Source organism: Mastacembelus armatus, chromosome 19, assembly GCF_900324485.2.
Source record: "Mastacembelus armatus chromosome 19, fMasArm1.2, whole genome shotgun sequence".
Lineage (NCBI taxonomy): Eukaryota > Metazoa > Chordata > Actinopteri > Synbranchiformes > Mastacembelidae > Mastacembelus > Mastacembelus armatus.
This window is the reverse complement of record NC_046651.1, coordinates 8,144,771-8,161,885: the sequence shown is the minus strand read 5'-3', so window position 1 is coordinate 8,161,885 and position 17,115 is coordinate 8,144,771. Positions and strand designations below refer to the sequence as shown.

General features: G+C 40.4%; 1 protein-coding gene across 5 annotated transcripts in view; it reads left to right on the top strand.

Annotated features, from left to right (window-relative positions):
* grid2ipb (glutamate receptor, ionotropic, delta 2 (Grid2) interacting protein, b) overlaps positions 1-17,115 on the top strand; it is a 31,506-nt gene that overhangs the window by 553 nt on the left and 13,838 nt on the right. For all 5 annotated transcript variants that reach the window (XM_026315704.1, XM_033325758.1, XM_026315706.1 and 2 more), the window contains exons 2-7: positions 553-701; positions 3,625-3,878; positions 4,017-4,346; positions 4,992-5,146; positions 13,263-13,550; positions 15,707-15,792. In XM_026315704.1, the coding sequence (XP_026171489.1) occupies positions 3,633-3,878; positions 4,017-4,346; positions 4,992-5,146; positions 13,263-13,550; positions 15,707-15,792 (1,105 nt within the window). In that variant the 5' untranslated portion in view covers positions 553-701; positions 3,625-3,632. The remainder of the gene's footprint in view (positions 1-552; positions 702-3,624; positions 3,879-4,016; positions 4,347-4,991; positions 5,147-13,262; positions 13,551-15,706; positions 15,793-17,115) is intronic.

Sequence of the window (17,115 nt, the reverse complement as noted above, 5' to 3'; positions counted from 1 at the left end):
TGCGCTGACCCGGGTGGTGCTGCAGGACACGGTTGTCTGCTCCAAATGTGATTTTTCTCCTAATAACAATAGTTTTGTCGTTTGCACAATGTTAATAAAATCACAACCCTGCTGCTTATTATGTCTTACATTAAAAATAACCAAGAAAAAGTTAAAATAAGTTATTTTTTATAATGAATAGTCTGGCTTTAAAGTTATTTTTTATCTTGATGCAGACATTATATTATTTCATGTCATTTGAATTCTAATCTAACCCAAACAGTTTATCTAAAACCTGTTTAGATCAGTTCGTAGAAAGAATTATCTACATCTGTTACAAATAAAAGTCTGGCTTAGAAATGTAGTTTGAGTAAAAGTGTTGTTCAGGGAAGTGTACTTTAAATGTTATAGGTGAAAGCACTCAAAGCAGAAAAATCATTCAGCCAAAGTTCATTCCTTCCTCCCAGTCAGACTCAAAATCACACTCCACAATTAAGAATTGAAACTGGTGTCTAAATCCATAACTAACCCAGAGTTACTTAGTATTGTTTTTCCTCTGTCACTGCCGTCCAGTGCTCAGCACAATGGGGCAAGGCATCACAAGACACCTGCTGGATCTGGTTGCGGACATGGCCCAGCACTCATATTACAGCTCACAGCGCTGGAGAGCAGAGCGTTACTCAGAAGCTGTGTGTGAACATCAGTGGATGCTGTTTAAAAAGGTAAGGAATGGATGTTTGATGTGCTGGTGATCGGGTCAAATGGTTCGTACAATAGATATGTGATCGCTCACACTGCACTGCAGTGTGTTTGAAGTGAAACCTGTGGCTGACAATTGTTTCTAAATGTTTTTCATCCAGTTTAAGATTAATGAAATGCCAGTTTTCATTATCATAAAGATGCATTATTTCAGGCCCCTTGTTTCTTAAGAAAAAACATATTTACAGTAAACTACAGATATGCTTAAATATGTAGATGTTTTCTATGAAGGAGAATACATTAACTGAGTGAAAGGATCTCAGAGCTTTTTGATTGATGGTGAAATGTCATTTTTCTTGTCATCTTGTCACACCTGTTAACAGTCTTGACTGCAGCGTAACGGGAGAGATTGATTTAAGTGAACGGTGTGTGTTCATATATGCTGCCATTTGTTTAATTATTCATTTTCCACCAGACTGGCTGTTCATTATGGTTTGCTTTGCCACTAATGACAGCTCACACTCACACAGGCCCACCCACAGCCTTTCTCTTTTCTTCAGGTGTAATTTCCTGTTTATTGTTCCGACCACAACTTGTTAATTGCATTAGTTTTTTGATGCACCAACCACTGCCATAAAATCAATAAAATATCAGTATGATGCCAGATTGTCTTCAAATTGTTTATTAAATCTTTAAGATATTAAGTTTAAAGTAATATAAAGAAGCAGCAAATCCTTATATTTAAGGTTAAGAACAACAGATGTTTTTAATTGTGGATTCATCTTCTGTAGTTTAACTTACAGGTTCACTGACTGTTTGTGGCTCTGACCTTTTAGTCTCTACCGCCAGTTGCTTATAGTTAGGGATGAAACTAACAAACATTTTCATTATTGATGAATCTGCTAATTATTATCTAGACTGTTCAATGTTTTTGTTAGTCTGTGAAGTGATTATAAAATGTTATAATTGAAATTGTTTCAGATTAATTATCTGTTGTTTAAGTGATGAATTGACTACATGTTTCAGCTTGACCTATAATGCTGCTGTTTCAAAACTTTAAAACCACAATTTGTTGAATATAAAAATGTCCGACGTGTTGCCCCCCAGTGGCAGTATGGAATAAAACACTGTGGCAGACAGCAGAGTGTTGTTCTGCACAAAATCTTATGACATCAGGATAATTTGAGACATGTTAAAATCACTGATACTTATACTTTATAGGATTATCAGAATACCTATGATGTACAGTCACAGGCCTGAACAAAGCCTTTCTAATAGACTGTATTTTGACACAGAAAATTTTTTTTACACGTTTTGACATACCCCTTGATAATACATGCCCTCTTGTATTAAAATTACCTTTATGGCTTTGCTGTAGTTGGTGTAAATATCCACTAAGGGAGGGGAGCGTGTGTTCCTACACTATTAATAACAGGGGTGGAGGAGACTTGAAGATTCAGCTCATAATCCTACTAATCCTAAAGACTAAAGTCTTAAATTGCCCCTGCTCCTACTCAGGGGAATGAACATTTCATTGTGCTCACACACATGGACACACAGAATTCCAGGCAAGCAGACGCTCCAATTAGTACTCATCAGGCTTCCTCGCATCGACACAGAGTGATTCTGGGCCAGGAGCAGTCCCTCGGAGAGCCACCTAGCAAAGAGAGGAGGAGGAGGAAAAAGACACATTGGTGTATTTATAGAAAAATGAGGCCTCACAATACCCTTTTGGAGAGAGAATTATTAAGGAACCGAGGTGCTCGGGTGCACGTGTCCCAGTTTTCTGATTAACACTGTGCAAGCAGGCTGGCCCTAGGATGAATCGGGGATGAGACGCAGGACTAACTCTTTGACACACTCACACAGAGACTGCACTGGCTTTTCATGCACACTCACCTTTTGCTCATGAGGAGGCTGCTGTAGTTTCATGGTGGAAGAATGGGGTTAACATTTCAGTTTATTATCTTTTCTGTTTGACCTTGGGTTGGTGGGTGGTCAGAGGGGAGGTTTTTTTTTTGTGGTCAATATATTTGTGAAGACAGATTGGAGATTAGCCTGCTATTTGACATTCAAGATGAAGAAGTTTTTGCAAAACAAAAAAGGCAGATACTCTTTTCGGCAGAGCAAACGGGGCTCTCGGTGTCCGTCTAAAGATTTCTGTAAGTCATTCATCGGCTCGGTCCACTGTGTGAATCCTGCTGTGCTGTGACTTTGGAGGCTGAGGAGAATTAGCCTCCAGCTAAGCTCGAGGGCTTATAATAGATTATATTTATAGCTGTATTTGTCATGAGATGTCATTGTAATGTCTCAGTCTGAAATGTGGACTTCATTTTTTTCTCCCAATTTATTTAATTTGGTTTTATTTAATGCAGCTTTCTATCTCTTACCTGCTTAAAATGCTACACCACTTATGCCACTCATCAGTGGCATAAGTGGTGTGCTCACTTTCTTCTCACTTTATAATTACCATTCAACAGGAAAGACTCGCAAGACTTTTGTCTCTCAAGCTAATTAAGGTCACAATCTCTGCAACGCCTTAATTTGATTGGCTGCTGTGGAGTTTGTGAACCAGGTCAGGGACCGCTGAGTATGTCATGGTTCAGGATAGAGGGTTACAGAGCCACACACGATAGTACAACCTGAGACACGGGAGATAGCAGGAGGGAGCAGAGACACGGCACAAATGCACAGAACTAGGGCTCTTTTCAAACAGAGGAATATTTGATCTAAGGTTGATTTTGTGATGCCTGTAGACTTGAATGCTTTAGCTGCAGTGGGTAAGACATTCTGTTTGAATACTTGTGTATTTTTCTTTATTTTTAGCATGCTGTTTCATAATGTTAGCAATTTTTATCTTCAGGGTTGCTTTAGACTGTAGGACCCTTCTTACAAGAGGTCATCAAATTCACTCTATCTTTTTTATCCTTCATCTTGTCCCTTAAGTCCTCAGCATGCCGTCGTCCAACCAGGGATGGCCGGAGGATTTTGGCTTTCAGCTGGGTGGGAATGGGCCGAGCTACATCCTGTCTGTTGAGGAAGGCAGCAGCGCACACCTGGCAGGGCTGCAGGCAGGTGACCAGGTCCTGGAAATTGAGGGCCATGATGTGTCAATGCTGTGTCCACAAGCCGTCATCGCCATCGCACAGACTCAGAAGAATATACCTCCTAGCATTGGCGTGGTGTCCCGCATACAGCAGGTCTTACAGCTCTTGAATCCACAGCAATAGACAATGAAGCTAGTGAATTTGCATGTCATAGTAACTTGTGAGTATGCTTTTATGGGTGTTTTGAGTGCAAATTCTACTAAATACCTATTTTTTGTTCCTGTATTACAGATGGACATCATACCAGGTCCAGATGGTCGTTTTGGGTTCACTATCGTTGGAGACTGCCCCCTTCTGGTGGAGGACTGCTCACCTTGCTCTCCAGCTGGCCGTGCAGGCCTGAGGGCTGGAGATTATGTCATGGAGGTCAGTGGCATACCCGTCAGGCAGCACGAGACGGCGGCTGCGCTGATCAAGGCCTCCCAGGGCAGGACACTGCGTCTCGGGGTGCTGTGCCTCGGCTCTAGGCAGAAGCACCGCATCAGCATGGACGACAGTCAGATGGGAGGCGAGGGGCTGAGACTGGACCGCAAACACAAGGCTCTGGAGTTCAACAGGAAGGTCTGTTGAAATACACAATTGGAGCTGTGCTGTGTTCGTAGTTGAGCTAGGGAGTTAAAGGGCCCTGAAAAGATATTTTCTTAGACAGATTCTTCCTGTAACAAATTCAGTAGAACCTTTTGTGGTTATTTGATACATTTTTTTTTTGTTGCTCATATTACTGCTTTGAATGGTAAGAGCTCATTTAGAAAAAGGTAATGTCACTGGTAAGAGTTTAACAATATAAAAGAAAACTAATGTTTTATTATTGCTTCTTCAGTCATGAATATTTCAGGTCATGAGATTTTCAGGAGCTTTACAATCAACATTAAATTAAAAAAAAAGACTTTCCATACTATTATAATACATTTTAAAAGATCACACATATGTTGAATAGTATAGAATGCAACATAGTTTTTAGTGCAAGAAAAAACACAAGGATCCACGAAGCTCAAACTTTCTGAATAGAAGGGACAATATACAAATATAAAAGACCTGATTTAAGCTCAAGGCCAAACTTATAAATAATACATCCCAGGGTTGATCAATTTTCCTCAGCAGATCAGGTGTTTTTATGGAAGCAGTCTGGCACAGTGTAAAACTGTGAGATGAAACCCTCTTGTCCACTGCTTAAAGCCTCTAACATCACGGCGCTATCTTTATCAGGTTGACCAGATTTTAGCTGATGAGCCTGAAGTAAAGGAGAAACTCTTCACTGTGCTGAAGCAGTACGCAGCAGAGAAGAGAGTTGAGTGGTTGGCCTCTGTCCTGCCCGAGATACTCACCACTGATGAGCATCGACAGCTCATCTCCAGCATCAGGTAAGAACCAGAGGTTTCTGTTCCCTTTATGTCAATCACCTGTGGAAAGTAAGGACAAGAGTGTCTGGCAGCGAGACGAATTTGTTAATACTTGCAAAGAGACCAGTCCTTGATAACACGGTGGCATTCGGGATAGACAGAGACTAGAAACCCCCAATTTAAGGCAGGCAGATGGACTATTACATGCTATTCCTGTCTTTCTCACCCAATGTCCCATTTTGTGCTGTCACACTGCCCATAGGAGCCTAAATGTAGCCAAAAAATGCTTTACCTTCCCTTGTAAGACTCAAGACAGTATTGCAGTTGATGCTTCTGCAAAGCTTCCAGTGCTGTTCATTTGTTTTCTCCCTCTCTTGGCATCATCTCCCGCTCACTTGTCATTTCCAAGTCCCAGTGAAAAGTACAATAATCTGCAGGGATTTCATTCATAATGACCAAATAAACAGGCTTTTCCTGTTTCTCATTCTATCGCAGTATGGATTAGAGGGTGTCTCATCCACTGCAGCTTTAGGTGGGCCCCATCTGCCACCCAGGGGTAAATCCACAGTGACCTCCCAAGTCACTTAAAGTGTCATAATTGGTGTTGGTGAAACTGAGAGGCTAAACTCAGGCTTAGAGTATTTAGCGGTAAATGAGGATTGGCAACATGAAGTGGATTCACAGCATGGAGGTGTCTGTGATGATGAGCCACAGGCAGATTTAGTTTATGCTCAATTCACTGAAGCGTCTCTCAGTACAGGTGGCCATGCTGCTCTGTAACCTCAGTCACTTAAAAAAAGAAATGAGGTGGATAAAACCATTCATGTAGCCAGAGTTTGTGTTTTTATGAGTCTACTGAATGTGCCAACATGACCAGCATTCCTACCACTCTCCAAATCCCCAGACAGTTTGGACACAGATTGCACTTCCCCCACAACTCAAGCCAATCAACCCTTTTGTTCTCTTACTACGCTGGCTTCCTCCACTACTAGTGTACCACTTACAGTTCTTTTTCGAGGTATTATTATACCGTAAGAAGGGTTTCCAGCACTATGAGGTCAGTGTTTAGGTAGTTTTGCTGTTTCCCCAGCTGAAAGGACACGACATGCCATTATTTTTCTGCCATAAATTGGTCTTAAATAATTCAAACACCATCGACTGAGAACTCATCGGTATTGGTGTAATAAAGGACGGTCCTCTCACACGAGTGCCAACAGTGATATTAAAGCCATCTCGGTTTTTTTCATCCCCCACCCATCTCACTAGTCTTACATCTCCCTCTCTCTCTCTTTCTGAGGAGGGGTTTTGTGTTTTGCCCTGATGGTTTTTCTCCTAGTTATTGTGCTCAGAGCTGGGGCTCTTCCTGGCTTACTCCCTGTGCTGTGGCCGTTTTCTCCCTGACTCTTGGTAAAGAGCCTCCTGCATGCAGCAAGGTCCCACCATATCTCTAATCCTCCTCAGAGAAGCAGCACTGTAGCAGTAGGCGTGTCTGCTGTTCTGCTCAGTACTACTGTAGGTGCAACTTGTGTTTAGGTTTAGTTAATTTCTGAGCAATGAGTGAAAGCTAAAACGATGAATTGTCTGGGGTGAGTACATCTTTCCATTCTTTCCCAATAGGCTGCATTTCTAATGTGCTTTCTGAAATGTGGTTGCGGTGGATTATTTAATTTTGAGGGAATTTATGTATTTTATGAGCTCCTTTAAGTCTGGCATCTGCACTGTTTTTTTTTTTTTTTGTTTTGTTTTGTTTTTTTACTAAGAGCCATCAGTGTAATTATGTGTGTGAAGTGGGAGGTGAATAAATATTTCATGCAGTCTGATACAGTACAAGACGATGGCTGCTATTGATGTTTGGTATGTTATGTTTTTAGCTTCAAAAGCCCATATTCCCCAGTTGTCTTCAGAGAGCTCTTCAAGGCAATTTAGCGTGGCGCTTTACATCTATCATTTAATAATTCAAGTGAACCGTCACCAGCGCGCTCATGTAGGTTGATGTGATATGAAAACACTTAGATGGATGTTTTTCGTAAGACGGTTATTGCGCCTGCCTCTAAGTGACTTAAGTCATCAGGATGAGTGATGCTCTTTAACATCTAATCTCCCGCCACAGGTTTGAGGATGTCTATGTGTGTGCATGCCTTTGTGCAACATGTTTACTTTTACACTACATCTATATTCCTTACAAGCTCTGCCTGTATGGTACTGGGTTTGTGTGTATCCGACCTGCAAATAACATATTACCCGAATACTTCTGGGTTTTCTGTAATGCCTGATGTCTACCTGTAAATGCATCAGTAGCATTATGGCAATAGAACTTTATTTAAAAGCACTTTCTGAACAAATCAGTCATTTACAGCTCTTATTAGTGAACCAAATCATTGAAGCTGTGCCTGAGAATGAGAGTGATCAGAACTTGATCATGATTGGCCCATGATACTGCAGTTCCAGCTCCCCTTGATATACACTACATGCTGCGCACAAGGCTCCTTTTTCCATAGTGTTGATAATGAAGGTGTTTAATCTTGACTGCAGGAGCCAGTGGCTGGAGCTGGTGTTAAGCTCCCACAGTGCACAGACTGAAAATTGTGCTGCAGAAGTAGCTCCCAAACTGCTTGTATTAAAGTGAATATTGAATAAGATAGGATTTAAAAGTTTCTTCATTTTGATTATCATGTTATGAGGAACATTTTTTTTTATTTTATTTTGATGTCCAGTTGAGTACAGAAATGTTTCGTGAGTCTGGGCTCGCTTATTGTGGACTTACACAAGGGATGGGGAGATGCCCATAAGAAACAGTAAGACAAAGGACTTCTCTCTAATCTAATTCACTTTTTATTGTGTATACCTCAACCTCTTTGGGTTTCTAAACACTGTTACAATAAAGAAAACAAAAGAAACTCTGGGAAGAGAAAATCACTCATTGATTGCACTGCTCATATCTTGAGGGGTCACAACTAGATAAGCAGGAAGGTTTGTAACTTGTCACTTTGTGGTTGTTCAGAAAATGTTACATGGTCTCACTTTATAGTGGTTGTGCTATAGTGGGTTTGATTCAGGTTTCAGCTGCCGGGCTCAGTGGTTGTTTTTTAGACCTGGAAAGAAAACTGAGTTGTTGGGATGCATGCTGGCTTTACATGGCTATCATTGTAGAGATATATGTTACAGAAATCAAGGTTAGCACCAACATGATGTTCATCTATGCTTGAAACATAATCATATTTTTTCCCATTTTATAAATGTACCCATCCTGTACATCCTGTACTGTAGTCAACTGACCATTTTTTAACCTCATTAATTCAGTGTGTCGGTGTCACAGTGGATCAGATACGTCTGACCTTTTTTGACACATTCCTGGACCTGGACCACACCCTGTTAATGCTCATGTAATTCTTTACGTGGTGTGACCCACTGCTGTGATTCACTTTTTGCCGGTGTTGAAGAGAGGCAGGGTAAATACATCATTTGAATGCACAGCCTTCATTATTGTTATGTCATGGCCTTTTTATGTTTAAACATGACAATCACAGCGACGATTAACTTGCCTGCATTAGAGCCACATCTGGACACTAGAATTGAAATGAGGTCTCCTCACTGTAGTTTTCTCCTTGTCATTCCTCCCTTTTGAGAAATCTGTCCCTTCCTCCCTGCTTGGTTCCTCTTCCACAACCCTCCTTCAGATAATTATAGATCTCTGTTCTTTATAAATGAGGTCAAATCAAAGCACTCATTTAGTTTCCATGAGTTGATGCGAAAAACTTTTTGTGATGAGATGGCTGTTTCAACAGATGGCTTTGGGAGTCTGAGGTGGGTGAACATCTGCATTTGTAAAAGCATATTGCTGATTACAGCAGACATACACAAACAGACAGGTACTGTGTCTGTGTGAGAAACAGACATAGTACTGTGATATGAATAGATGACAAATAGCAGAGAAGTGCAGATAGCAAACACAGAGGGACTGTGTGGGCCGCTACACCTACATCACATTTATTTATATCTCAGGAGTGTGCTTATTCTGGCCTGTAGTCTGTGCTCAGGAAACATTGTCTCAGACTGCAATCAGATACATGAAGACCTTGAACCTGATTATAATCTGCAGACACAGTGACTGTATCTGTTACAGTGACTACTGTATCTTTAACTGGACAGATTTATTCTAAAAATCAGATACCTGCCATTTCTTAAAAGTAGCAACAGTAAAATATAGTTTATCAAGAGAGCAGACGGGCCTATGTGCAGATTTCATTATTATCACCTGGTTATCCTGAATTAAAAACAAATTTTCTCTGCTGCTAAACTTTTATGGAAGAGATGCTTTTGGTACTGAACATTAAGCCTATATGTGAGAAAATGTAAGTTACATAACCCAGTGCTGTCAATCCAATAAAACCAGTAACTGAACTAAAAACCATCCACTGTAATGAAAAATGAATGAGCAACTTTTGGAATTTCTTTTTTTGTCCTTAGACTAGACTATTTCCGTATGGAAAATCAAACAGGCCTACTTAAAGAGCTGCACTCATGTCAAAGTGTACTCCAGTGTGTCAGTGACATCATTTCACATCTAGCCACATCCTACACTTCCTATAATGCACCTTGGCAGCATTTTTCATTGGACCCTTGCTACCTGAATGCCCACATCTTTCAAAGTCCAGACAATAGTATTTTAACTCAGACTTTGTTTGTTTTCTCCATAAAAAGTGTCTCAAGCCAATATTAAGATAACCCTGATGATTCAGTTAGGGTTGGAAAACTCCCTCTGGAGCTTTAGAAAACTCTATACAAGCATTTTATAGATTGAGTAGAACTCCCTATCATGAGTAAACTGAACACCATGTGTAAAATGATGGTCATTATGTAGTTTTAGTAAGTATCTAATTGGCTGTTTCAATCATATTGCTCAACAAATGGACCAGCTGCAAGCCATTTAAAATCAGGAGAAATGCGTAATTTAAAGATGAGTTGAGGGAATTGTGTAAAATAAATAAATAAATCAATAAAAATGTACTGCTGCATTGCTTCTGTATGTCTTGTTTTGTGTTGTGGTGCTGAATGGAGAGCTCCTGTAACAGACTAGCAGCCCACAATATAATCTGTGGATTTTTTTTTATACTACCACTAGGGGTCACCACAAATGTCAGATTTTTAAAAATTATTTCAGTATTAAGTCTCTTTCCATCGACACTATATAATGTAGGATTATGTAGTGTGTTGCATCTCCTATATCTAATTACCTGCATTATATATTGTAGTGGCCGATGCTTCAGCTTGGTGCTGTATTGGCTTCAATTTGTTTGTTTCAAGCAGCAAAAGGAAAAATAAACTAACATTCAGTGTGAACTTGGTGAATGTTGATTGATCTAATATCTATACAGCTACTACAGAGTGAACATGCAGTTTTGTTTAAATCAGCTTTAATCAGTGTGATAATTGTCCCACACATAAAGTAGACTTTATCATTTGCTGCACTGCAGGAACAGTACCTTTCTGGAGGCTCTGTATTCAGCTGATTACTGTCTTTGACTTTTACATTACACTTAAATGACTCCAGGAAATGGAATTAACAGCAGCCAGCCATCAGATTTCTCTCTCTCCTTCTCTCTGTGCATCAAGTGTCTCCTAATTTTTTTTAGTTAGCTGTCAAGATAGTTTTTAAGCAGCCTAATTAGCTTCTCACAGACATGTACAGCGGTAGATGTTGTGTCTCTATCAGCGTGTTTGTTGCTAGTTACTCGTCTGGTGCTGTTTTTCACAGGGCGCTACACCCTGTCTGCTCGTGGCTGATTCACCCGATCAGCAGCGAATCAGCTACTCAGGACACAACAGGCTGGTGTAGGCGGGAATCAAAATGGTTGTTTGTGCAAATCTGTGTTCAGGCTCAGTTCTCTGGTTTGATCTAGATGCCACCGTCATTAAACAAACAGGCAACCAAGTAATTAACTTCTGACTCATTTCATGTCTCAAGTAGGATTTTTATGCTTTTTTAGTCCCAAATGGTGAAGTCAGAATTTTTTTTACAAGTTTAGGTTCTGGGTGAAGGAAAACAGCAGATTGCCTGCTTTATTGTAAACCATCCATCATCAGCCTGTGATAATGAATGGATCACAGGTGGCGTTGCTGTATGTTACTGTTGGTTTTCAGCTAGTAATATTTTTTTTTTTTTTTTTATTATTATTATTACAGTTCCTTTGTGGTCATTGCAAGTTTGTTTATTAAGGCTACAAAAAAACAAATCACCTATGTGCCCATCACAGAAATTGATGATCTAATCCTTTAAGGTCAGACAGACAGTGAAACACATTAAGGTTGCTGTTAGCAGGGCGCACCGTGATCATCCTCACAAATATAGTTCTAAAAAGTTTGTGTATGCATCCGTGGGCGGTTGTCTTGTCTCTTGGCAGCCGTTCCTATCAGTTGAGTGAAAAGTTGTTTTGTGTTGTCAGCTGAGTCCTTGTCTGTGGGGGAAGACTCATTTTGCTTTGTTCTCACAGTCAGTGCTGCTGTGTGATAAAGAGTCAGCTCTCCATATGAAACGACATGTGCAGCACACACACTTCTCCCCCTCTTTGACATTTGGCAAATTAATTGTGCCATAAAATTCTTAGTCTGCTTAATAGGGCTGGATATGCAAACTAAATGTTTTTCTTAGTAGTATGTATTGAAAACAGTCAGATTTCTAGTCTTCTTTAAATATTCTTTTGTCAGATTGTTTCTGTTTAAATTGCTATTTTTTTTCCCCCCAGTTACATTCACATTTATTTCAGTGAAGTTCTGCTTTACCATTTAATCATTAGACCTTTGGCTTTTATGGTTACATGAAAAAGCTGTAACATTTGAAACATTTGTGTTTCCTCAGAGTAAGATATTGTTTCCTCAGAGTAAGATATTGTTTTGATACCAGAACTCAAGTACCATATCTGCATGTGTATTGAAAAGCTTTATCCAGTCCTAATGTTTACAGGGTAAAATCCTAACAGAGCTCAACAAATAGTTTGTCATGTGTCTAAATGTTGGGTCACTGACAGAATAGTTTTAGGAAATATGTAATGTATGTAATGTAGGGTCCAGTGTTTTGGCAGTTTGACTCCTACAACAAAAACTTAAGATATCTGAGCCTCTGTCGCTTTGATTTGGGCCATTGGTGTTTAGGTTGTCCAGCTTCACAAAAATGCAATACTAAATCTCTGCAGTAGCCTTTAAAGAAAACATAAGATGATGGAAGTACTTGTTTGGTGTTTTGGAGATAAATCTAGTGAAAAAATACAGTATTTGTTCTCTAGAACTGAATTGTGAATGACGTTAAAATCTCGCCACCTACAGACTGCTGTTTTTCATCAATTATGCTTGTGTTTTGACCTCATTAAGCTAAAAATTAAAAACTCAACAGGTTGCTTTTTTTTTTTTTTGTGTCAAAATGGGAAAATTGGGAAGCTTCGAGGTCGACAGGATGATGACGGCTTCCTGCTGTGTGCTCGCACTGACACAGAGGTGAGGGTGGACGGAAGTGTAGGAGACCGAGAGGGTGAGATACAGTATTGTAGAAGGAGAGAGAGAGAGAGAGGGAGCTAGCAGAAGAGAAATCCCATGTTCGCTCACTCCCACACCTCCTTTCTCTTGCTGTATTCAGGCTCCAGTTGCTCACGCTGCAGTAGTGAGACTCCAGCAAACAGTGAGATTTCCTCACTGTCTCTCTCCTGGGGGAAGAACCTGTTCTCTTTGGTTTCCAATTCAACTTCTCCTTTTTCCTTCTCTCTGGCGACAGCAGTCACTTCCAGGATCAAAAACTCCTTCACTGTCCATCAAAAGCTTTTCTTTTTTTCTTTGAATCTGAGTGTTGAAGGAGGAAGCCTGTTGAATTCAATTAGCGTGGACTTGGATTGTAAAGGTCATTTCAGTGACGTTCAAGCTGATCATCACTTTTTATTTTCTGCTCATGCTGGATGTTGGACTTGCTACTGTTCTTTCTCTGGAAATCTAACACTTTTTCCTTTGGACGCTATGATTTCAAAATGGATTGAGGTGGATCTGTGATATAGATCCATCCTCTTTCCTACTGTTTTCTAAGGCAGTTCTTGTGGACAAAAAAAACTAATATCATCCCTCCTGTATTTTCCTCACATGCCACCATGTTTGCCAGAATCTTCATTCCCAAGAAGCACCGGCAGCGCTTCGATGAGGCTGTCTCCCAGAATGTGATCAACCGGCTCTGCCGCAGCAAGAGCATCAGCGAGCCTCATGGGAGAATCCGGCGCAGTCGGAGCGAGGATCACTCCGACCGTCACCATGGGTCCAAACGGGCCAGCTCAGTGCCCAGAGATGGAGGCGAACCCGGAGGGAGAGGAGAGGCAGAAAGAGAGAGAGACAGGGGCTTAAAGAAGTCCGTCTCCGGGATACCCCCACATCCCCCCATCGGACCCAATCAGAGGTGAGCACATGACTCCTAATTTCTGAGTTTATTAGACTTTGTTTGAGTGCAGTTTACTGTGGGAATTCACCAGTATGTTAAACAAAACATAACACAGCAGACAAGGATTCATATACTTTACATATTTTCATAAATTGTTGTTTTCCCTATTCTTCTATCATAAACCTCCTTCCATCCAGAGTCTTGTCACAAAGTTGCACTTACAAGACCCAAAGTAAATATATGGTAGAGGATATTTTTTACATCCTACTACACAAATGACAAAGTGCTCAGAGACATTTTTCATTGATCTTCTGAAAACTGACACTAGCATCTGCTTGTGTTTCTTTATTTAACCTGTTAACCCTGCACTGCTGCACAGCCCCCTGACCATTCAGCCTCCCCTAACAAGACTCTACAATTATTAACACCACAGTGGATGGAGAGCAGGAGTACAGGGGGGGGGGCAGTGCACTCCCACACTAAGCTAACTACAATGCAGGGAAAGATCTGCCTTATTGCACAAGGGAGCAGCTGAATATGTCAAGTGTAGCCATATTGGCTGGTCGTAGTACATTAGGAGACAAGCTGCTGGTGTTAGACACAAGAGATTACATCGTGTGATGTAAGTGGCACAGTCAAAATGAGAAGTTGTGCAGCGTGAGCGCTGGTGCCTCCTCTTAACTGAATAAACACCCACAAGAGTGTTGTGTAACACTGTTGTGTCTCTGCAGTAGCTGAATGGGTAGATAGTGAACAACATGGGTAGATGGAGATGAAGAAAACAGAGATATGTGCAGTTTGTGGTGACTGATGGGAAGAAGAAAGAGGCCTTGAGCTTTTTGATAGCTGTAAACACTTGTTTTGTCAAGTGTGACTGAGGCTGATGCACCCTCCACACACACACACACACACACACACACACACACACTCACATATATATACAGTACTCAGTGCACCCATCTGCATTTAGCTCATCTTACATAACAGCCAGTAACCGTGACTATCAAAGAATAGATTTGTCTGTTTTCTCTCCCTCCTTCGTCTTTTTTTTGTCTTCCCTCGTTTACACATCAACACAGTGTTGCCTTGAATCGTTTCCATGGCAACGCGGAATGGATAGACAGGGAAAGTGTCTCATGTTTGATGTAATGGGAGGTTCAACGGCGTATTCCTGGCTGAATGAGAGCGAAGCACTTTGTCAAAGATTGTTATTCTATGTTGAGTATGTCCTGAATTTTTATTTTTTTATTTTTTATTTAGGCCAGAAACTGGTTAAATTATGAGTGATGTGGAGCTGAGGTAGGACGGGTTTGGATTGTTATATATAAAAAAAAAAAACGTTATCAGCCTGTATTATAAAGTTGGGCTGCAGTAAAAGCCGAGCGTCATATCCCACTCGTTGAGACGCCCACCTACAGGAAGTGACAAATCAAAACAAAAGTGCAGCACAAACAGACTTGTAAACAGCAGAGTGAGCGCTTACTCCAGAGACAGCTGAGCTCCTCGTCCATTCACAGAAAGATTACTGTTGTGATAACTGATCAGGTCTTTAATATCAGCTTCTAGTTTCACTTTCCTCAGAAATGAATTAGTTTCTGGATTTGAGCATTAATCAGTAAATCAAAAAATAATAATGGAAGTAACATGAATTACGTTTCGTTATTTTCCAACAATCTGTAGTATTAGTCCACAGAAATACATTGGAAATATGTGAAAAACACAGAGACAAGTATTTATTTTTTTAAACAATAAGTTTAGAAACAGGGGCTTGTTAATAGAGGTCAGAAGGTCGACATAAAACAGTGAAGATCAATAAACCCCATTTCAGGAAATGGAACCAGCAACTGTATAGACTAATCACTTACATGATCACTAATCAGTCACCAAGTTACTGTTGTTTGTGCCGCCTTAAAAACTGAGAAGTGGCAGTATTGTTATGAAAAGAGAAGGGTCTCAAATGTGTTCTCTAGTAAAATATATAAAAGAAATCTGAAAAGCTTTTCCCATCAGAGATGCAGAAAGTACTGAATGATAAAACATATTTTAGATTAAAATATACATAGATATAAATATACACAGATTCTATCTATCTATCTAAAAGGAACTGAAGAATTACTGTCTGTGAATATCCTCCTCGATCAGTTGTCTAAATCCCATTTATGTGTCCTCCTCAGGATTGTTCGGGTCTACAGAGGGAAGAAGAACTTCGGCTTCACGCTGCGAGGTCACGCTCCTGTCTGCATCGACTCTGTTATTCCAGGTGCCGCTTCTATATTAAAAACCAGTACAGCCTTCATAGACACCTCCACTGTGCGTGTGGCGGTTTGGCCCGAGCGCTGTTGTGTGTTGGCTGGTGGGATGGGAGCAGGTGTATTTTACGTGGGTGAGTCTGTTATGGTGCCAGCCGTGAGGGGTTGAAGGTGACCAGGAGGTGTTTGTGTGTGTGACTGTGAGTGTACCAGGAAGTGGACGCATCTGACTCACCACTGAAATGTTAAGAGGAAAACACTCAGAACAGGCTGTGCTGTACTGTACGACTCTCACGTCAATACTACACAGTTACATTCATCTTTTCACTGATTTCTGTCTGTAGGTGTCTGTATATTACACATCCTGTTTCTTTTATTTTTCTCTCTGTAGATATTGGGAGTATATCAATTGATTCATGTTTATTGTTATGTTGAGTACAATTACATCAAGCTGAGACAAAGATAGAATTGTCAACATGCTATATCATCCATCCATCCCTGATCTACCACTTATCCTGGCACATCCATGGTTGCAGTGGGCTGGAGTCAGTCCCAGCTGACATTGGCTGAGAGGTGGGGGTGCCCGCTGGACAGATCGATAGTTTATCTCACAGGCCTGACACATAGAGACAGATAAACATTTACACCTATAGGCGATTTATAGTCACTAATTAACCTAACCCCAAGCTGCATGTCTTTGGACTGTGGGAGGAAACTGGGGCACTCTGAGGAAACCAACACAGACGGGATTCAAATAAAGAAGTTTTATCATATTCCCAAACTTATTACTCTGCTATCATGCACTCCACACACACGTCACTACGATGTTACGAACTATATCTTAATTACTTAACTTGTGGTTTTTTTGTATATAAGTGACCCCAGGTTAAAAATATTCTTGTTTTCTCACAATGAGGTAATATGTGGGACTGTGTCTTAACTAACCCTCCAGTAAAACTGCTAATTGTGAAATGTCAAACTGTTTCTTCAGGATTGTTGAATTTGTTCCTTGTGCTTGTTATATTGCAGCTCTAGCAGATGCTTTTGTAGTAGCAGCGTTAACTGGTCTTCACATTTACATCAAAACATGGAATAAGTACAAAGCCCAGTTTATTGCCTCTCTCTCGTCAGCAATGCAGACATTTTTATTATTTTCATTTTTAATTAGTAAAATCACTTTAACTGCTTTTGGGCTTTTTTTTTTTCTCTTCTGAATGAATGTTTGGATAAAATATGAGAGATTATGGTCATGAAAATCAACCTCACTGTTAAATATTCATAGAGGTAATTGCTTCTTGTGTTAATTACTTGTGTTTTATAAAGTTTTAGCACTA